Source organism: Juglans microcarpa x Juglans regia, chromosome 6D (genome assembly GCF_004785595.1).
Source record: "Juglans microcarpa x Juglans regia isolate MS1-56 chromosome 6D, Jm3101_v1.0, whole genome shotgun sequence".
Lineage (NCBI taxonomy): Eukaryota > Viridiplantae > Streptophyta > Magnoliopsida > Fagales > Juglandaceae > Juglans > Juglans microcarpa x Juglans regia.
In genome coordinates this window covers 33,585,637-33,607,250 of record NC_054604.1, presented here as the reverse complement: position 1 = coordinate 33,607,250, position 21,614 = coordinate 33,585,637, and the positions used below count along the sequence as shown (strand labels likewise).

The window sequence follows — 21,614 nt, the reverse complement described above, 5'->3', positions numbered from 1 at the left end:
GAAAGACGACTCCTCCACCAAGTTTTTTCACAAAGGGCTTGCTTCTCTTCTCTAAGCATGAAAGTTACGCACCTGAAAACTTGTTTCGTTGTTTAGCCGACGAACAACATAGAGTTGCATTTCGTAGATTCCCTCCATTCAAAAGAATTTATAATTTAGACATGGCCCATATTGATATTGGATGCACTACTCGGCCACCCAGAATGTACCGTTGGGCATGCTTCTAGTACATTTATATTTTTTTAAAACTTTTTAATTTATACATTTTTGTAACATATTTAAACATTTAAAACAAATACACAAATACATTAGTAATCACTTCTTTAATTATGAAGAAAAAAAAAATTTAATGCATGAACGGCTAAATTCAGGAAAAACATGAGACAATCTAACATTTTCCATTGATATTTGCTTCGTGAATGATAAAACAATTGGAGTTGCACTTTTTTTTTTTTTTTTTGTTAGAATTAAAAAAAATGGCTGCGTATTTTGAAAAGTTTCATGCTAAGGTTGAAAAGAAACAAGGAATAATTATCATTGCCAAGACAGTATTTCAGGCATTCAAAATGAAGAATTTATTTCATAACTTGATATTGAATAACCTTCATAAAACATATAGCTGATATTTTAATTTACAAATAAAATTATAAAATGAAACATTTTTAGGTGATGTATTATAATGAGAAATTATATATACTACAATATCATCTCACTTTCATCTTGATCCTCTTATGATAAGGTGATATTATTCATTAACCTTCGAATATTTTTTAAAAAAGAATTGAAGATGACCCAAATGTGATAAAAGTGTCATATTTTATATAATAAAATAAAATTGTAATGAAAATGTGATATATAACATTATTCTAGGTTACATGTTATCTTTGTTCATTTTTTTTCTAGTGAAATGATTTGTACAAGTCTCAAATAGACAAGTCTCGCATAGTCCCTTTATAAAAAGGGTAGCTCACGATGTAAAAGTGCAAAAAAACATTTTTTTTAATGAGATCTGTATTTTTACAAAAGGCGTATACAAGATTTGTCTATTTAGAACTTGTATATAGTATTATTCTTTTAAATTCCAATAAATGGAATAAATTGGTTTTTTAATTTAGGGATTTACTATGCATCAGCCACTATTCACTCTCACACTCTACACCTATAGTTTTTTCATAGGGTGTGTAAATGTTTTTCATAGGATATGGGGATGTTTTTATAGGGTGTGGGGTGGTTAAATTGGTATTTTTCGGACTCATTTGGATACAGAAACCATATCACCTCATCTCATTTTATCATTAAATTTTTTAAATTTTCACACAAAATATAATAAACAATTCAAAATTTTCAAATTCTAAAATAATAATAATATTAAAAAATAATATTTTAATAATATTTTATTCAATTCATTTAAAATTATTTCATCTTAATTTTATCTTATCTCACTGTCTAAACTAACATTTAATAGTTTTGAGACATCTTTAATTGGGCTCAAGAATGGACAGGGCCCTAATACCAAGACCCTTCACTTAGATCTCTGGCCCTGAGCAATGACACTAAAAAGATACAAACCGGCGCCATTTTTCACTCAAACTTGCACTTTAGTTCGTGTCCAGTTATTAATCGCCACATCACACTATCTCATTGTCTTTCTATTTGTAAAGCTGGCGTACTTACCATTCATTGGTTATTTTAATCTTCTCTTACAATCTGCAAAGCAGCAGATCTCCAACCCTTTTTAATAAAAGCAGAACCTGAGCGAATTACCAACCGTTACTTAACAGCCGTCACCGAACATTTGTGTTCTTGATCTTCTCCAAAGCGAAGAGAGTTGGTGGGGTTTAAGGTTTTTTTCTTGAAAAGGTTGGCACAAGAGTAAAGAGGCCTTCTTGAACCTGTTTGATCAGAGGGCGGACATTATGGCAAATGGGGTTGTAGACAGTGTAGAGTACTCACTTTTGAAGGATTTGAGGGTGGAGATTGAAGGAGATGAAGGCGCCTTCTCTCTTTGCTTTTGGGTTTACATTATGAGCTCCTCTGCATTCCCTGCTACAATCATTCAACAGGTCTTCACTTTCTTTTACTTCTAATCGTTTATTCTAATTTGTTGTTTGTAATTATTATTTTTTCGTTTCGGTGCGATTGACGGGTTTGTGTTATTTTGTGGGCTTTTTTTGTTTTGATGATCACTTGCCATTTCTTCATGTTTTTTGTAATATGCTACATGGTTGTGGCAAATTGTGCCCCTTTTATGTCCTTTTTAGCACTTTTTGTGGGTCAGTCATAGGAACTTTAGAATTTGGATCTTTCTGGTTAGTGAAGTGCAAACGTTGTACATTGCTGTTGCTAATTCTACATCATCACTTTTGATTCGCGTATTAATCACAAGTCCACTTCAGTTGCTCATGATGAACGATAAGTTTTGTTTTTAATGGATCTGTATATTTTACTGGTTAATTAAAGTAGTATTTTAAGAATTATATTAAGGACTGTTTCTTAGGATTTTTTTTATCATTATCGCCGTATAAAACTACCAAAATTTTCCAATCGACCAGCCTAGGATTTCTCTTTTTCTGTCAAATAACCCTTAGAGATTTTAGGATGATCACTTTTAAAAGGAACTGAACATATGTATACTCCCTGTGCACTTGGGTTTTGCCTATTCTTATGTATAAAGTACCTTGATTACCGATTAAAAAAAAAAGGAACTGAACATATGAGTGATGATCAGGCCTATTAGTTCTTTGCAAACTATGCCAGTTTGGATTGTTAAAAGAATTTCTTCATGTTTGCTATGCTGTAAGATAATTTTGTCTCTAAGGATTAGGATTTATGGGTGCCATTGTTCAACAGTACCTTTATAATACCCTACATAATTTTACTCTTGTAGATTTATTTATTTGTGGATAACATTCACTTGATCATGCAGTTGCACTCTGATGGCATCAACGGCACTCCATTTCTTGTTTTAAATGAAAAGAAGAGAATGATGCTTCTGCCGTTGCTTCTCTTACACAAAGAAGCTCCTAATCCTGGAAACTTCACCTCCTTGACTGAAGTTCCACATGCATGCATGGAGATTGAGTTTCCTTTAGAAAAATGGATTCATGTTGGATGTGAGGTATGTGATTCTGAACAGCTAGACACTTCAACTTTAATAATGGATTGTTGGTGTTGTTATCATTATTGTTGTATAAACTTTAATGGCCTCAACTTTCATGATTTCCTTGTATCTGTTTCTAGTTCCTAACTAGGTGTAATTTCATGTATACTTCCTGTGTACTTGGGCTATGCCTATTTCAATATCAATAAAATATATTTGTACTTTTTAAAAAAATCATTATTGTTGTATGGGTTGATATAATATATGAGATCATTTGTACGATAGTTTCCCACAAACCGTTTTCTATTGGTAGGAATAAAGGGAGCCAAAATGTATTGACAGTTATGTATAAACGTTTTGTATTTTTAGGAACAAAGGGTGCTGAACTGTATTGACATTACTTCTTCCATTCTCTTACTACGTCCGCTTTCTTTTCTTTGGCCTAGGGCTGTTACAGAGAAAATGATCTTTGCATGAGGCAATTTAGGTGTTCCCTCTAGTAGCATTTGTGAAGGTGATATTCTGTATTTTTTTGGAGTTTATGAAAAGCTTAGTCTTGAAGTGTTCGTTTCAGGTTTCTACAGATTCTCTTCGGCTTCATATTGATGGAGAGATTGTGGGAGAGAGGCCTTTGTCTTCCGTATTCAACAAAGATTCAAGTTTAAGTGGTTCAAGGAAGATAACTTTGGCTAGTATTGGTGGAGATGGTCGCAGGCTGCTGGGTTATGTCCACAATCTTGAAGTCTTGCCTCCAACTCTATCTATTAAGGATCACCAGGGAAAGGTGCGTTATAGTTTGACAAGTGCTACAGCCACAAGAGATCCCATAAAAGTAAATTCACAAACTGACATGTATTCATATGATACGTTAGATCTACTTTACAATAAAAGTAGCTTTACAATCTAACATATCATCTCAAGCTACATCAGCTTGTGGGTTTACTTTGTAAGATCTTTTGTGGCTAAAGCATCTGTATTCATATGATACGTTAGATCTACTTTACAATAAAAGTAGCTTTACAATCTAACATATCATCTCAAGCTACATCAGCTTGTGGGTTTACTTTGTAAGATCTTTTGTGGCTAAAGCATCTTACATGTTTAGTTTTTGAAGTCTCACAATTATTAATGTTCTATTTTGCTTGGTAAAAACAATGTCTGATCGCAGGATCTGCCTCTAAGACTATCTATTGATAGTTCAGATGCCTTTGAAATTGAAGTCGGCAGCGATGGTGTTTGGAGTATTATTGGTGGCAAGGTTAGAGAAAACTTTACGTATCATGTTTCTTGGTTTTCCTGTTGTATGCATAAACCTTTTTTTTTTTTTTTGGTTTGGCATGGAGTGCATATTTTTTCTGTAAGTATTTGGAGTGAAGTAAATTTGCAGTGATTCTTTAGATTTTCTTTGACAGTATTAGTTGTGGTGCATAAACTTGCTGTGTATCTTCTGATATGCCTCCAATATTCATCCTTACATCAACTTCTATGCCTCTTGTTATTGTATTTTTCAAATTGATCAGTCAAAATTGCCTTTGGTGACATCAGTTGCCTCCACTGTGTTACAAATGTTGTAGCTTTAACATGTCAGCCCTTTTAATTGTATGAAACTCATATTGATGTAATTATGTAGTCTCTGTGCATAAAAGGAGATTCTCACTTACATTTATTGAAAAGAATAATCCAAGTCTTGTCATTTTAGGAATTATTGAGGGAACATTTTGTTCTGACACTAAAAGGAAAACGTCTGATTACACCAGAGCTAGACGTGAAGTTTGCTTGGGCTCATTGAGTTTGTAGATTTTAGTTTGCGAATTCATTCAAGTAGTTGTTTCTTGATCCCATCCATCTTTATTCCCTCATTAGTTGCAGCTTTACTGCTTTTTTGTCCCATTGGTTTCCCATTTCCCTTTTAAACTTCAATTTTGCTTTTTAAGTTATTACAAGCAGCCTGTCTCATGTTAAATGCCTCTTTAGCACAAAGTTGTACAAGTTATAGTCTATTCCAATGTAATGACCTGCTTTTACTGCTCTCAAATTTCTTCTGATGTATATCATTGCCTCTGTTTACAGGCATCTTGTCGCCGGAACTTTTCTTTGGATGTTGTTTTGTTAGATACCTTGGGCCATTCAGCAACCAAGGACGTTGAGGTTTATATCTCTGGCTTTTGCATAGTATACGAGTCATCACCATCTTTAATTGGAAGTTTTACAATAAGTTACGTATTTAATTTAAACCTTGCTTGTCTTGACTCTTCACAGGTTATTGCTTCACTTTTGTATGCTGACAATGGGGCACTTGTGGAGAACACGACTGATGGGGAAGCTCCTCTTCTGGCTAGTTACGATGGAATTGAATATGCTTCTTGTGAAAGACCAAGTAAACTGTTGCAAGGACGTGCATCCTTTAAGCTCAAGATATCTCAGGTGCTAATGTCATGTGTAAAATGTTGCTTTAGGCACCTTTTTAGAGAATATAAATGGAACTCTGTCCCTAGAAGTAGGACAACATATGAGCAACTTGCTTGTATGCATGGTAAACAAGGTTGTTAATACTGTTTCAGTTTACTGATAAAAAAAAATACTGTTTCAGTAGTGTTTTGGTTTTATCCATTGGGTGAATGATCTACCCATCCTAGATTATACAGGTGCCCATTTCAACTTCCATGACATGAAAGAATACTTACTTTCAAAATACATAGTCACATATGTGAAACTACTAAATAAGATAACAATAAATATATCCAACTATATATTCAAATGTTTTCCAATAGTTTCATATCTCATGCATAAAAGAGTATGAAGAATCAAGGTAACACAAGCCAGAGATCAATTTTAGTCTTGGATTTATGTGCCTCCCAGTTGGTTCTGTGTACCTCTGGAATTCGTAAATGATTTCTCATTCTTTTTAATTTCAGCTTTCATCGAAGTGTGATAATAGGCTTTTCCGCATCAGATTTCACATGAGAAGTGGAAATTACCCATTCTTTGAGGCTTTCTCCCCTCCAATTCGTTGTATATCACGTGGCCGTAATATCCGAGCATCCTCTGTAACATGGAAAAGATCAACTTCTGCCATCCAATCTGTTAATTTATCTGAATCATCTAGGATGGATGTGGGGTCCTTTGAACTTCAGCACAGCAATATACATGAAGCAAGACCCTGCCCATCATCAAAGCGGGTTAGATCAGGACCGGATAAATTATGTGCTGCTTTTAAGACTGATCCTAACTTGGAGCGACCTGATGAGAAATGTAACTCTCATGCTGGGACCGCTAATCTGGTATTACTGGTTTTTTTTTTTTCTTAGTTATATTTATTTCATCCAGAATCTTTGCTGATAGATAGATCAATTGAACTGAAAATGGTTTGTGGCATAAAAAAGTTTGCCCTCCTTTTATTTTCTCTTTTATAAATATCAGCTGTAATTACCTTGCCAATTATGGTTCAAGTGTCATGTGGACGCCACATAATGTGTGCAACATACACGTGCAAGATTTAACATGACAAGGATTTGGTTGAGGCATGTGCCCAACACTCATTAATGGTTAGATGCTAAAACCAGAATGAAAAGAAAAAAAAATGGGAAAATTGATTAAAACAGAGTTAACTGGTGTTCAAAAGAGAGGAAAAGATATATATTTCAGTGTCAGTGAAGGTTTGTTTTACATATTTTGTATAGACTCTATATCAGTTTACAAGTTTGTATTATTTAACGCCCCTGTTTTCCATATTTTGTAAGCCTATTTTGCTGCATATTGCAGTACCTACTGTTTTGCAATCAAGGTTGCATTTCTAGAACTGTAGATCTTCCTGAATAATACTTAGAACTCTGTTGTTGACAAAATATGATTATATTTCTTTGACAAAGTATGCTTTATATTTCTTTATTTTTGTTTCGATCATTTTCTTTTTGTCTTTTTCAGCATGAGCTAGATCCGGTGACCTTTTTTCCTTTTGTACATATTGCATATGCCAATGCAAACATTTTTTTTGTGATGATTATCTTTGAAGTTTCACTTAGATAGATGGGACTTTATTCATAGTATTCTCATGTAGACATATTGCATATGCCAATGCAAACATTTTTCTGTGATGATTACCTTTGAAGTTTCACCTAGATAGATGTGACTTTATTTGTAGTATTCTCATATAGACATATTGAATATTATTCTAATGTAGGTTAAGAATGAGTTTGGAACGAGTTTGGAGGGAAGACCTGAAAACCTTGAAGAAGTGGATGATTCACAATCTGATTCAGAGAGTACTGGAGAGAGAAATTCACCTTCTAAGAGTCTGTCAAGTAGAACAAGTCCAATGTCGGATATGAACATTTTCAAATACTCCCTCTCAGGCTTAACTGAGAGATCGTTTATGCTCAAGGAGATTGCTTTGTCTGCTTCTGACACTGAACTTTTAGAATTTGCACATCAGGTGTCTCTCTATTCAGGATGTTCACACCACGGGTAGGTAATCTGTGAAAGCTTTTGGTTATATTAGTGACCATATTCTTGTTGGAGTTTTAATGTGCACATCATAATAACACTTGGTAGGATGCCACTGAATTTTTGTAGTGACAAAAAAAATACACCAGCATCTTCATTAAAAAATACTCTATAAGTTTGACTAATACCTCACTGATTCTCATTGAGGTTTTCTTTTCAAGTCTCAAATTACAATTACACCCTTTTCAAGTTGTAAACTGACCCTGGGAATATACATAATTTTTTTCCTCTTCTCACTCTTTCCTGTCTTTTCATCTCTACCTGTTAGGATGTAATGGAACAGACTTCTTCCCTATCAGGGCTTTATTAGATCAACTAAACAATCACTACAATCCTTTTGTCTGTTCTTCTTTTGTAACAACATTCTTTCTCAGGCGCCAAATAAGTATTGCAAAGAGACTGATAGAGGAAGGAACAAAAGCTTGGAATTTGATTTCACAAAACAATCATCAGATTCGTTGGGAGAATGTGGTTTTTGAGATTGAAGACTACTTCATGAAGATTGCTTGTTGCAGTTCTAGATCTCTCACACAACAGGTTTCTTCTTCTTTACACTCCCCCCACCCCTCACTCTCTCTCTCTCTCTCTCTCACACACACACACACAAGTTACTGTCATGAAATTTAGTTCTTAAACATTTGTGGCAAATTAATATGACTGCTTATTGGAACATGTAAAGGTTTGAGTCATTATGCTGATATTGATGAGGCAGATTTCTACATTATCAATAGTGTCTCCTATTGTGAAGGTATGCGTAAGTGGTACATGCAGATGAGAACTTGTGGGGATTTTCTGAAAGATTGATCGATTTCTTATTAGCATCTTGTGTTCCAGAGTTAAAAAATAATAAAGGAAAAAATAAAAACAAATTCAGTTTTGCTAGTTTGTAAAATGGTGTTAGTGCAGTTTATTCACTATCTTGTTCTGTTGTCTCTGTTTGAATAAAACATGCAACCAACGGGATCTGCATCCTTCATGCAGCTCTGATTACTTTCTGTTCGTTGATTCAAGTACTTCTATAACTTAATGATGAGCTATCCTTGTGCTTCAGAATGCTGTTTATCAATTTGTAATTCTAGTGTCTTTTTTGCGAATTGTGGTTCACTTATTTAGTAACTGATTCAATCATCTTCGTTCTATTTAATTTTTGTGATTTTGGTAGACAACAGCTATAAGTAGTATTTATAAGGGCTTTATGTGAATGATGCTGCACCATATCGTCACGATTGGATTATATTTTGGTTTTTGGGGCTATATTAAGGTAGAATATGTGGGATAAATCTCTCTCTCTTTCTCTCTCTTATTGGGAATCTGTTTCAGCCAATTCTTGTTTATTTATGCAATTAGCCTTTCGTTATTAATGGTAGTTTTTTAGAATAGGTTTTGGCATAAAAGAAAGAAGCGGAATATTTTCCTGATTTTATTTTTATGTTAGGACTTGGAGCTTCTGAGGAGAATTGCTGGATGTCGAGAGTATCTTTCCCAGGAGAACTTTGAGAAGATGTGGTGTTGGTTATACCCTGTAGCTTTCACATTATCAAGAGACTGGATTAATGCAATGTGGAGTTCTATGTCACCAAAATGGATAGAGGGATTTGTAACAAAGGAGGAAGCAGAATCTTCACTTCAAGGTCCGAGGGGCCTTCAAGATCCTGGCACGTTTGTACTCTGGTTTCCTACTTCGAGGAGCTGGCCCCACCCTGATGCTGGCAGCTTAATTGTGACTTATGTTGGCAGTGATTACACTCTTCACCACAGGCTGCTTTCCCTTGAGCAGTTTTTTGGGTAGTTCATTTTCTCTATTCATTCTTCATTTATTTACAAGAATACTATTCAACATATTCTCTCTTGAAGTAAACTCGAGCAAGGACAAAGTGCAAAAATTAGGAATTACAGATTCAGGAAATAGCAAGGTTTCTCAAATTGATGTTAGGAGGCAAAAACATGATGCAATAGCCTTAGCATGTTTAGAGAAGAGTGGAAATTATATTGAGTTGTTGTTGCCAAGTCTCCACCTTTAAACAGATAAACATCACTGGAAAAGAGTGAAGCCGAACTTAATACTTCAATAGAGAAGACACTTTGAATCTTTCAGAGTAAATTGAAGTTTCAGGAGTTTTGCATTCCCCTTATAGAGGAAGCTTGAGCGCATGGTCAAGTATTTTTCTCTGAACTTACTGCTCGAGTAATTGGAGAATTTGAAGCAGTTCTGTATACATTTCTGACTATCTGATTAGCAGTCACTAATATCAGACAGAAAAGTTGTGAGACAAATCTGGGTGCAGTAGAAATCTACCATATTGATTCCACCTGGAAAATATTGGCTGCAAAACTTCTTATACCCAGTAGCATTTGGCCAAACATTCAATTGGTTGTAGTTACAGAAGAAACTTTTAGATTTATGTTCAAAATCTCCATTGATGTATCTGATGTAGACTGTCTGTTCAATTAGATTCATCAAGTGAGAAAATTGCAATTAGCTCCAGTGATGTTAATGACTGTAATTCAAAATGGCTTGGACTTTCAAAAAGTGTGGAGGAGGACATTGCATTATTACCAAAAACATGGAGTCCTCTTACAAACAGCATATTTTCTGATTGTAAGAGTTAGTTTGCATTTCACTTTTGTTTGAACATGAGTGTACTGAGTTAGATGCTGAAATCATTGGGTTTTCGGTGCAATTTCATTATAGCATAGCCTCATTTCTGGCCAAAGTTAGGTGACTCCCATATTAGCAGGGAAGTTTCATGTATGCAGTTCTTTAAGAGAGATAAGATCTTAGAATTTACTTATAAACAAAAAATAAGATCTTAGAATGGAACCGTGGAGTGTATTTTGATTAATCAGCCCATCCAGTTGTGTGAAGTTTAACGTTGTCAGTGACCTCTCAACTGTATATGGCATATGCTTTGGATCTGGTAACATAGCCTATGCAACAGTATCTAACGATGACATATGAAAATTTGCAGCACACGGGCACTAACACTCTACAATCTATAAATATTTTTTTCCTTTTGACCTCCAAATATAGTATATTCAGTATATCTCTGTCATTTTAATCGAGAATCTATTGTGTTTCCAAAAATTGAGAACATGAATGTGAAAAACCTGCTTGCTATTGATGAAAATAGAATTGAGTTTCTTCTTTGTTTTTGTAGTTACAGTGAAGGAGAAATGAATGTAAAACCGCTGCAAGATATGCTACTGGCAGAGCCGGAGCTCTCTCGATTGGGAAGGCAAGATATTTCTCAACCACTATATCGATTATTCTTCTCTATACAGATTGAATGCCAGACATTGCATTCATAAATATTAACCATGTATACATCTGTTGCTTGAAAATTTGCAGGATAATAAGAAGTCATTAAGTGTGCTTGTGTAGCATAATATCCATCCGCTTCCAATCTAGGGTTAGCATTCCTGTGCGTTCGTTCCCATTCTTATGTTTTTTGTATTGATCTTCTTGTTATTCTTTGCTGTCCATTATGTATATATGCATATCAATATATTGAGGATGGAATGTCAATAATCTAAAAAAACCTTAGGTGATTTTAACAGTGCATTATCCATTATGTGTAGCCGCTAAAATACCAAGCACCATTTTTCATGCCTTTAGTTTTTTTGTTTTGGTTTTTCTTTGGATGAATGAGGTCATTCCAAAGTATTGAAGTTGAAAACACAGCTACACAGACAGTCAACCTACCAGTAAGAGAGACAATAAACTCTTAAACAGGGATATAAACAAACCTCATCTGCTAAGTAGTACAGAAAGGGGAATTCACCACAGAAAACAAAAGGTCCTATTCAATACAGACAGGAGTCTTTACATGCGATGAGATGGTTTTTGAATCTGCACTCTTCAGAACGAAATAGGCCTCCAAAAATGTTGCAGTTCCTTTGCAATTCTTGCAGAATACACACTAGGGATCCCCCCTCACTGCAGCAATACCTGTCTAATTAAAATACTGATTCGGACTACGCATTGGCAAGGAGCAAATCATTTGGTTTTTCTAAAAAGGGACGGTGAAAAAGTTCTAAACAAGCTGATGTGGTGAGGAATCTGTCAAGACCTTTTCCTTCGAATTTTCAATAAAGAACGGGTGGCTCTACAGCCACCACTGGAGCTCCCGCTAGTGTATTTTGAAATTTTTTTTTTTTTTTTTTTTGCTTGTTTTTTACATGTATTTTTTAACACTTTTAAATATTTTTAAAAAAATAAAAAATTTACATCATCATTAAAAAATAATTCTTTAATCATTAAATAAATAATAATAAATAAATAAGTAATCATAACAAGAAGAGCAGCATTTTCCATAAAGAATATCCTTCAGAATTGAGAGCCCATTTGCAAGATGACAGATCGGGAAGCGTGTGGAACATGATCTCGTTCAACAAGTCAAAAACCCTGTAAATTCAGAAGGGTATAATAAATCATTTGTTTTTCGTAAGCTGGAAGGTGAAGTTCTTATGGGTTAATTTGATGACTTATTTTCATGCTTTTTCACATATTCTCAATAATAACTATCCTTTCAAAAATAGTTTTTTTTTTTTTTTATAATTATTTTTTACAGATCAAGCATTTTCCTTTTTCACTCCCTCATTTCTTTTTTTTCCAGTTCAGTGTAGAGTTAAAAAGTTTAAATCAAAAGCACGACGTTTTGACAAGAAATATCATTTTCAGTTCAACCAATGAAATCTTGTACCATTCCTATATATAAATGCCAGATATTTGAGCTATTTCTCACTCAAAAACTAATAAAATCATGGATTGAAAGCTAGAAGATAGAGTATATCCCCTTACCAATCGAAATAATTGAAAAATCCAATGAATTATTACCGTCACACAATATTGACTATAAAAAAGTGTATTGAAGGGGTGGAAGCAAGGGAGGGAAAAGGCAAAAAAAAACAACGTGATCCATATTCATGGAGGTCTTGGAGATTCCTTACACAGCTGTGTTCATATCCATAAAAAAGTGATGTACTGTTGGGTACGTGAATTCTCAAGTTCCACATGAATGGGGAAGGACAGGTGGTCAAGAATATATGGCGACAGCCTAGAATTTCACATGATCTTCCCTTCACCTTTTTCGTTTTGACTTTTGGTTCTTGTGCTGCTTGTATTGCTTTCCACTCTTTAAATGGTGTGGAAATTTAACCATTATGATATGTTTATATGTATATGTGAAATGTTTATGCTCAAAAGTTTCATCCCGTCGGCACCACATACCAAAAATGCTACGTACATTACGTACCGAAATAACCTTTGATTCGCAACCTAACCTCAGGTGACGTAAATATCCATCATCCAAAGCACTATATTTCCTTTAGAAACTCACTCTCACATCATGGAGTTGTCCTCTCCATCAAGTCTTCTCTGCCATGCTTTCTTTTCTCGAAACTTTCCCCTCATTCATACCTGAATCTAGCAGTTGGAATTCTCATAAAAGACTGCTTTTTAAAAAAAAATAAAAACATGATGGGTTGTTTCTTCTCTTTACAGTGTGAAAGAGAGGCTTGCATATGTACATCTTACATTACTAACATGTTCTCCTACTCTTGATCCAATATCTTTAGTTGGTTTATGCTCTGATGCCAATTGACATTTAGGTCTGTGAGGAACCTTGATTCTTGATTTTTAAGTCCTTTCTTTCGTTTTCCTTTTTAATTTTGGTGTTTTCCATGTCCAACTTAGACATTCAGCTCGATACATGAGATAAGAAGCGTGGAGAATTTTTAAACGATTTCTGATTCTCTGTAATATTTTAACCCTGCTCCTCTGAATTTGCAAATGGGCAATTCCATGGTCTTAGCGTTCTACATCACAGTATGCTGCGTTGCTTTTGTTATATCAAAGATCATCATTTCAGTCCTCCTTTATAGAAGATGGAAAAGAAAGCATATGGTTTACGAAGATGGCTACTCAGGTATGGGTGACAACAACATATATACAGATCCTCCAATTCAACTTGTTTGAAAGGAGAAAAAAAGTTATGTAAATTTAATGCGGTACTGGGCATATGCAGGTGGGAAGATGGTGATGTTTAGGTCTCCAATGATGCAATCTCTAACATCCGACGCATTCTTGAAGAGGACACTGAAATTGAGCAACAAAGACATCATTGGCTCTGGAGGCTATGGCACTGTTTATAGATTGACTATAAATGAATCCACAGCCTTTGCAGTTAAAAGACTGAATAGGGGAACTGCAGAAAGAGATAGAGGTTTTGAGAGAGAGTTGGAAGCAATGGGAGACATAAAGCATCGAAATATTGTAACTCTTCATGGATATTACACAGCTTCTCACTATAATCTTCTCATATATGAGCTGATGCCAAATGGAAGCCTGGACAGCTTTCTGCATGGTATGTTTTTCAATATAGTATCAAAACCAAGCTTTATATTTTGGTTTTCAGCAACAATATCAGAGTTGAGATATTTCTGAACTGTCTTCCTTTCTGACGATCACTTACAGGATCATCTGGAAGTTAGGATGATTCCATAGCTTAATTTTCCCATTTTGTTTCCTCCATTCCCGTAGCTCTGATTGTGGATTATATTGCAGGAAGATCTATGGACAAGAAGCTTTTGGACTGGCCATCCAGATACAAAATAGCAGTAGGTGCTGCAAGAGGATTATCATACCTTCATCATGATTGCATCCCTCACATTATTCACAGAGATATTAAGTCGAGCAATATATTGTTGGATCAGAACATGGAGGCTCAAGTTTCTGATTTTGGATTGGCCACATTGATGGAACCAGATAAGACTCACGTTTCTACATTTGTTGCTGGAACTTTTGGATATTTAGCTCCTGGTATGAACAACTCCACCATTGTAGTCGGTCTCTCCGAATCTTGGTTCTAGTGCCTGGTTATGCTAAGTGCTCAGTTCTGTCCTGCAGAATATTTTGATACAGGAAGAGCAACAGCAAAAGGGGATGTTTACAGTTTTGGGGTCGTCTTGCTGGAGCTTTTAACAGGGAAGAAACCAACCGATGAAGCATTTCTGGAAGAGGGAACTAGGCTTGTGTCCTGGGTAAGTTATGAACATCCATCAAAATTCCTGTAGATTCTATTCTTAAAATAGAAACAATCATTGCAGTCTGGCATTGATTGATTTAGCCTACAACTTTTGATGATTATTTAAGCTTTTATTATTTTTTTATATCATAATTTAGAATGTTCTCTTCATTAGCTTGGGCACTTTTCGACACCCCAAGGAAGGAGTTCATTTTATTTCAGATGAGGTCCCTCTCCATAAGTATCTGATTTAGTGAGCTAAAGAAAAGATAAATGGGATGTGATATTTGTTGAACTCGTCACTCTAGTAGTAACTTACCTAAAGCAGCCATTGGAACGATTTCTTCGTACCATGAATATCCATCAAATCATCCATGAAAAGTTTATAAGTAAATGGTTCAGAAAACTCACCAAAACAGAGGAAATCAACACCAATACAAATTACTAGGAAATTATTAAACTAAATGAGAATCAGAGATGTGACTTTTCAACTGCTACAGTGGCAGAGCAAGAACTTTATTATGTTACTACTACATCTATCTGATACTAAGTTACATCTCATATTTATTTTATTTTTATTTTTGATTTTTTGTCATTGCTAGGGTTGCAAATGGTCCGGTCCGTTCCGGCGATGGACCAAATATTTTCGGTCCATAGTTTTCCAGACCGGACCGGACCGAACACCCAAAGGGACCGGACCGGACCGATAGCTAGTCGGTCCGGCTTAATTTTTTTAAATAATTAATAAAAAAAATTTATTTAAAATATTAAATTAAATTAAGTGACTTATTAATATGGATTATGTACCAAACTCAATAAAAAAATATTTTATATGGTCAATGATAATAAATTAGATGAAAATTATATTATTAATTTATATAATCACTATATAATTAATTAATTGATATTATATATTAGTTAATTCATAGAATATTAACAAGTGTTGATAACATATTTAAAATTTTATATTGTTAATAGTGATATGTTAGATGAAGATATATATATAATATTGTTAATTTATAGAATATTAATAAGTATTAATAATATATTTAAAATTTTATATTGTTAATTGTACAATTATTATATATAAAATATATATAAAATTTTTTTTTCATTCGGTCCGGTCCGGTCTAAAAAAAAAATCTTGGACCATGGACCGGACCGAAAAGTTTCTGTCCTCTAAAATGTGGACCGGACTGGACCGGTCTAAGTCTCGGTCCGGTCCGTTCGGTCCGACCGGACCGTTTATCACCCCTAGTCATTGCCCCGGTAGGTGAATAAATGCAGTGTTCTTTGTTTGAAAGTGCCTGAGTGATGCCCCCTCCTTATAGATTAGTAGACACTGTATTGAAATTGTTCTATGCACGTTGGCGCAGGTGAAGGCAGTTGTTCAAGAGAAGAGGGAGGAGCTTGTACTCGACAGTAGCTTAGACAACTGTCCTGAGGATGAGATTAACAGTGTATTCAGTATCGCTTTAATGTGTCTTGAACCAGAGCCCTCCAGGAGGCCTACCATGGCTGAGGTTTTCAAGATGCTCGAGAAAATTAAATCAGACAATGTTTGAACAGATTTCTAAACCTTGTTTAAAGCAATTCTATCCCATCATCATATATTCCCATCATTGTACCACATTTGTCGATGTTCAATGCCACAAGGGCAGAGAATGCAGCTTAAGGCAGTATACAATGCAATAAAGATGTACAGACACAACAATTTGCCCAGCACAAGACAGAATGGCCGAAGACAATCATTACGGGAATGTCGAAAATGGTAACGGACGATTCATTATTTATGGTTCTTGGGAAAACAGGAAAAGAAAAATTTGCAGCTAAGGAATTGCCGCTCAAATGCCTGTGAAATTTTGCCTGCAAAATCTTTATCCGACTCTTTTGAACATTATTCTGGCGATTGAGAAATATGCCTTTTCTTTTAAATTCTACAACAATTCCCATCCAGGTTACATATAGACAGTGGCTCAAGTAATCAAGCAATTACATGCATATCTGAAAACCAAGTTACCAAAATATTTTTGAAGAAACTAACATGGCATCTACTTGAGGATTGTTGCCAACCCACTGGCTACTGAATCTTTCAAGGAGGGAGAAACGGGTGTGTTTCCAAAAAAGACATCGAAAAGAGCAAGAGTCACATTCTCTGACTCAATTTCAGCATCCACACTAGCTGGTAGCCCATCTGATGACACACAAACCTGAGCATCGCAATAAATCCAGACGAATCAGTTCATATAAGAGAAACTACATCACACTGTCAAAATCAGAATAAAACCAATGGACTGGTGCACATATAGTAAAGGGTGTGGGGAGGAGATATGGATGGAGCAAGAAATTCTTCAAGTGCACAATATCTGTGTAGAATGGATGCTCATAGCAAGAATGCTGTATGTAAAATTCAGACTTACAAGCATTTTGGATGGGTCCAGCCAGGTCAAAAATATGAAAGTTCCTTTCTTCAGGGGTCGCCCTTGGAAGATGCTACGGAATGTGGACAGTGCTAATTCATCAATGGAAGTCGGTGCTTTGATTCTCGGGGAGATGGCATCATCTAAGGCATCCCAGAAAGTTTTGCCATCTACATCTCTAACCAGTACAATTTGTAATGATTTCTCTAAAGGAGCTGTGATTAAAAGAAGTTCTGTTATCAACTTTCATAAGTTACTCTAAGCAACCTCTCTCTAGAGCAAGAAAGCATTGATGATTTCTTTTTGTCCTTACATTGAAAAATTGAATTGAATAACGAAGAATTTTCTTGAATCTCAGCTGCTGATTTCCCTTTCCAAGCATTCAATTTAAATAGAATAGATTGATTTACATACAGTCCTGCAGCATAGATCTTAACACCAATGATAGCAAAGACTTTCTCCCTGTATCCTGAAATCATTTGAAAGGCAGGCCATCAAAATAGATGCTAACGCAGACAAAAGGCTACTATATTGGTAATCAAAATCCCCCTTAAGACAGCCCTGAACTTAGAAATCCTCTAGACAACACAGGGATTATTCAATTTGAAACAAACTTCTGGAGAAAAGGCTACTGCAATGTAAAGACTTCTTACAATAACACTTTCACATCTATGAAGAGAACAAGGTTCTTATTTGGTAGCCCTTTTGCTTTCTCAAAGCTATTGGGAAAACATATGTAACAGGCTAAGAGTAGAAGTGATGAGTGATTTTGGCCCTTGGGGAGAGAAAAGGAGGGCAAACTTCGAACTTGTGGCCTCCACTCCACGAATGGTCCCCATCCAACCTTTATATCCCTTGGGTTAACAGTGCCAATCTTTATGAAAACTTTTCATGACCGAAAAAATAAAAAGGTTTCGACCCCAATAGCCATTGATTTTCCAATGTAGCACACAAGTTTCCTGATTTTTACGATGGAAAGAATAAAAAGATGCCTCATATGAGATGAGTAGGTCAAAATTAAGTCTTTTTTTGATAAGTAAAAATATTATATATATCAAAAAGAAATAACCAACTACACCGATGTATACAAGAAAACACCTTGCCCATTGACCCCAATGACCCAAAAAACCCGTGAAAAACAACCCAAAATTAATAGTCTTATCTCCCAAAAAAGCTTCCAACAGAAGTTAAACTCAGCCAAATCCTGCATTTGGATAGCCAAGGAAAATATTTTCGAATAAAGTATCTAGAGTCCTTTACCCATATACAAGAGAAATAAGAGAGACAATTTTTTTTTCCCAATATTCGCTAATAATCCAATGCAGGTATATATATAAACAATGCCGATATTTCCCTATATTCTAATCAAGTATATTTATTTCATTGGATCTATGCTCGACTATCTTCATTTTTGAGAGAGAGAGAGAGAGAGAGCGGTGTGATACTAAGCAGCTGACCTGTTCCAATTAGAGACAATGAACTCGAGCAACCCGGCAAACTGAGAGACCTTTGAAATTTGACATTGGTGGTTGGTTCCTCGGTGTATTCCACTGTAGCCATGAATATAATAAACACCATACCTTTTTTAACTAATACAATTTAAAAATCGAAATAGAGAAAAAAAAGGAGGAAGAGAGAGAGAGAGAGAGAGAGAGAGAGAGAGAGAGCAGTGATAACACGTCCTTTTGTCCTCTCATAGATATCCAATAAATTCATTCAAATCGCATATATCTTTACTTCACCAATTTGACATGCATACCAATATGAATCCACTCCCTCATCCACTCGGATGTTATCTGTCCGTACTTAAAATAATGCGTGGCGATTCTTTCATATGATTACCCATGAGCAGACGGTTGCTGCATCATTTTTTTTTCCCTTCCATAAACTGTGGTTTGCTTAATTATATGGTTACATTTCCAGCACTACAAATTCTTTCACATCCAACTAGGGTTAATGCATTTTGATGATACCCAATAAGAGAAGCAATAAACCAGAATCAGTTAATGGCTTTTCCACGGCAAATAAATTTCAATAAAATTTACCTGAAGATGAAGAAGCGGCATTTGGAGATAATTGTGCCTGCGGTTTGCTGTCCTTAAAGGGAGAAAGATGGAGAGGGTATGAGGAAAGGTGAGAAAAATACTGGGTTTGGGAGAAGGACGCTGTTGGATTTGAATTTCTTCTGAGAAAGCAAATTCTGGGAATGGAATTGCAGTTTCTGGGGGGAATGCAGGGCGCAGAAAGCCATAGTGGGGTGGAAATTGCTACTTCTCCGAGCATTTCTAGATTGTAGCTTCTGAGTAACGATTTTCCCTTGTTTTATTGGACTCCATATTACTCGTTTAAGTTTAACCAATAGATGAGATGGTTCTATTATTAAAAAATTAATTTTTTTATATAAATTTATATTTTTAAAAAAAAATATTTTAGTCATAAAAAATTTATATAAAAATAAATTTATAAATTAATATAATTTGATGTAATATTTTAAATTATATAATATTTTAAATTATAAAATTTTAAATTATATAATATTTTAAATTATAAAATTTTAAATTATAAAATTACTTTTATTATAAAATAAACTTAAAATCAAATTAATTTACTGATTTATTTTTATATAATTTTTGTGAGCAGTTATCCTCAAATTTGCCACCTCAAAATTCAAATTGCGGTTAGTGCATTTTCGAATTTTTTTTAAATGTAAAAAAAATTACCACTGATAAGTTCAATTTCACCCTTATTGCTTACCAATAAAAGAAAGAAAAATGCAAACAATATAATCTGACGTGGATTGTCAATGATCTGTAAGTTTGTGACTCGAACAAGTAATAATGAGAAGCTACGTGCGAGTCAAGAACTCGTCTTTTATATAGCTTATTTGATCAGATTTAGGTTACGTTTGGTTACTAAATACCTCTCAACTTATTTTAATTTATTATTATAATTTTTTAAAATTTTAATATAAAATATAGTAAACAATTCAACTTTTCAAATCTTAAAATAATAATAATATTAAAAAATAATATTCTAATAATATTTTATTATCTTAATTCAATTCAACTTACTTCAACATCCAAATGCAACCTTAGTTTACGAGAACGAGAAGTTTCAATCTTTCTTAGTTGTAAATATAATTTTGTTAATATGTAATAAATAAACAGGCGAAAAGAGAAAAAAAGAAAGAAAGAAAAGGGTACCCCTTACAGATGCGTGTGTTACGATATATTTATGTTGTTCTCTCCCTTTTTTGTTCTTGCTGTTGAAGTGTCGTGGAGAAACTTTAATTTCTTTAGTTCTATATGCAACCGAGGTGGGAACAGTTGGGAAATCGTAAAATAATAAAAAAAAACAACCAGACAAAAAATAAGAAGACAAAAAAAATGCTAAAAAAGGGTATGAGAGAGTGCCGTCGCGCATCGTGGGTAGGACCGATCCAAATTAAAACTAACAATCAGATCCACCAATAGCCAAATAAAAGTGCATAAAAATGTAGTGAAATTTTTGCAAATGCTCTGTTTGGTTTGCAGGAAAAAGTAGAAAAGAAAACTAATAGAATCTGAATTTTAAATTATTTTCACATTTGGATTTCAGAAGATAAACAATTCGACTCCCTCTGCAATTATTTAGTTAGCTGGCCAGTCGTTGTCAATCCTTAGCACCCATGGGTAAAATCCAAATTCATTTGCTCAAACTTTTGCAAGCTAGTGATAATTTAGTGCCAACTTTAAAATGTAAGAAAATAAAGCAACCTGTGTTTATATGGCTGATGCATTGACTTATATAACTTTTGTAAAGGAGTATTACAGTTGTCATACAGTCTGTATAGAGTAAAGAAAAGGAAACTAAACATAAATCTATTATTTACAGTAAGTTGAAAATATGCAAGGAATGAATCACGAAAGGAAAGATCTCTATAGTTATTTGAGGAGAAGCATAATTCACATAGATATGTTTCTACATTCCCCTTTTAAGCTCAAGGTGGGATTGGTCGAACGCAGAACTTGCTACGATTTGGAGTGAACTTGGAACTAGACAGAGCTTTTGTAAACATGTCTGCGACCTGAGCATGGCCCGAAATGTGAGCAAGAGTAATGACACCACGAGCTACTTGTTCTCGCACGAAATAAACATAAATTTCAATATGTTTCGGGCGGTGGTGGAACACTTGATTTTTAGCAATATTCAGGACACTTATATTATCACAGTGTAACGTAGGAGCTGGAAGTACGTAGCCCAAGCTGTGAAGTAAATTCATAAACCACATTAATTTTGTAGTAGTAGATGCCAAAGCTCGAAATTCAGTTTCGACAGTGGATCTAGATACAGTTGCTTGCTTCTTGGCATCCCATGATAGTAAATTTGGACCCATAAAAATAGCAAATCTTGTAGTTGAGTGCCTGTCATCCTTAGACCCTGCCTAACCTGCATTAATGAAACCAACAAGAGGAGACATGGTTGTTTTAATAAATTGAAGGCCCAGATTTACAATACCCTTTAAATATTGAAAATTGTTTTAACTGCAACTAGATGTGAAGCACGAGGAGCTTGCATAAATTGGCA

General features: G+C 34.7%; 3 protein-coding genes across 5 annotated transcripts; 2 read left to right on the top strand and 1 right to left on the bottom strand.

Annotated features, from left to right (window-relative positions):
• Positions 1–1,673: 1,673 nt before the first annotated feature.
• Positions 1,674–11,160, top strand: LOC121234746 (SH2 domain-containing protein A-like). Of its 2 annotated transcripts, none has more exons than XR_005934445.1 (12): positions 1,674–2,063; positions 2,927–3,118; positions 3,675–3,884; positions 4,269–4,358; positions 5,171–5,248; positions 5,360–5,524; positions 6,016–6,381; positions 7,281–7,564; positions 7,978–8,140; positions 9,039–9,388; positions 10,056–10,202; positions 10,762–10,840. XR_005934445.1 is itself a non-coding variant. In XM_041130826.1 (12 exons), the coding sequence occupies exons 1-12, from the start codon at positions 1,917–1,919 to the stop codon at positions 10,969–10,971; spliced, it is 2,142 nt and encodes a 713-aa protein (XP_040986760.1). In that variant the 5' UTR covers positions 1,676–1,916; the 3' UTR covers positions 10,972–11,160. The 2 variants fall into 2 exon arrangements, 1 of the variants encoding a protein (XP_040986760.1); XM_041130826.1 differs by lacking the exon at positions 10,056–10,202 and adding an exon at positions 10,953–11,160 and having other exon boundaries at positions 1,676–2,063; positions 10,762–10,839.
• Positions 11,161–12,555: 1,395 nt separating this feature from the next.
• On the top strand, positions 12,556–16,454 carry LOC121234747 (receptor-like serine/threonine-protein kinase At1g78530). The gene is made up of 5 exons (XM_041130827.1): positions 12,556–13,530; positions 13,630–13,968; positions 14,169–14,423; positions 14,511–14,644; positions 16,005–16,454. The coding sequence occupies exons 1-5, from the start codon at positions 13,395–13,397 to the stop codon at positions 16,191–16,193; spliced, it is 1,053 nt and encodes a 350-aa protein (XP_040986761.1). The 5' UTR covers positions 12,556–13,394; the 3' UTR covers positions 16,194–16,454.
• Positions 16,455–16,537: 83 nt separating this feature from the next.
• Positions 16,538–19,389, bottom strand: LOC121234748 (fatty-acid-binding protein 3, chloroplastic). Of its 2 annotated transcripts, XM_041130828.1 has the most exons (5): positions 19,094–19,388; positions 18,506–18,598; positions 17,362–17,517; positions 17,049–17,263; positions 16,538–16,838 (listed from the first exon to the last, which is right to left on the bottom strand). In XM_041130828.1, the coding sequence occupies exons 1-5, from the start codon at positions 19,329–19,331 to the stop codon at positions 16,680–16,682; spliced, it is 861 nt and encodes a 286-aa protein (XP_040986762.1). In that variant the 5' UTR covers positions 19,332–19,388; the 3' UTR covers positions 16,538–16,679. The 2 variants fall into 2 exon arrangements, with proteins under 2 accessions (XP_040986762.1, XP_040986763.1); XM_041130829.1 differs by lacking the exon at positions 17,362–17,517 and having other exon boundaries at positions 19,094–19,389.
• Between the last annotated feature and the right edge of the window lie 2,225 nt (positions 19,390–21,614).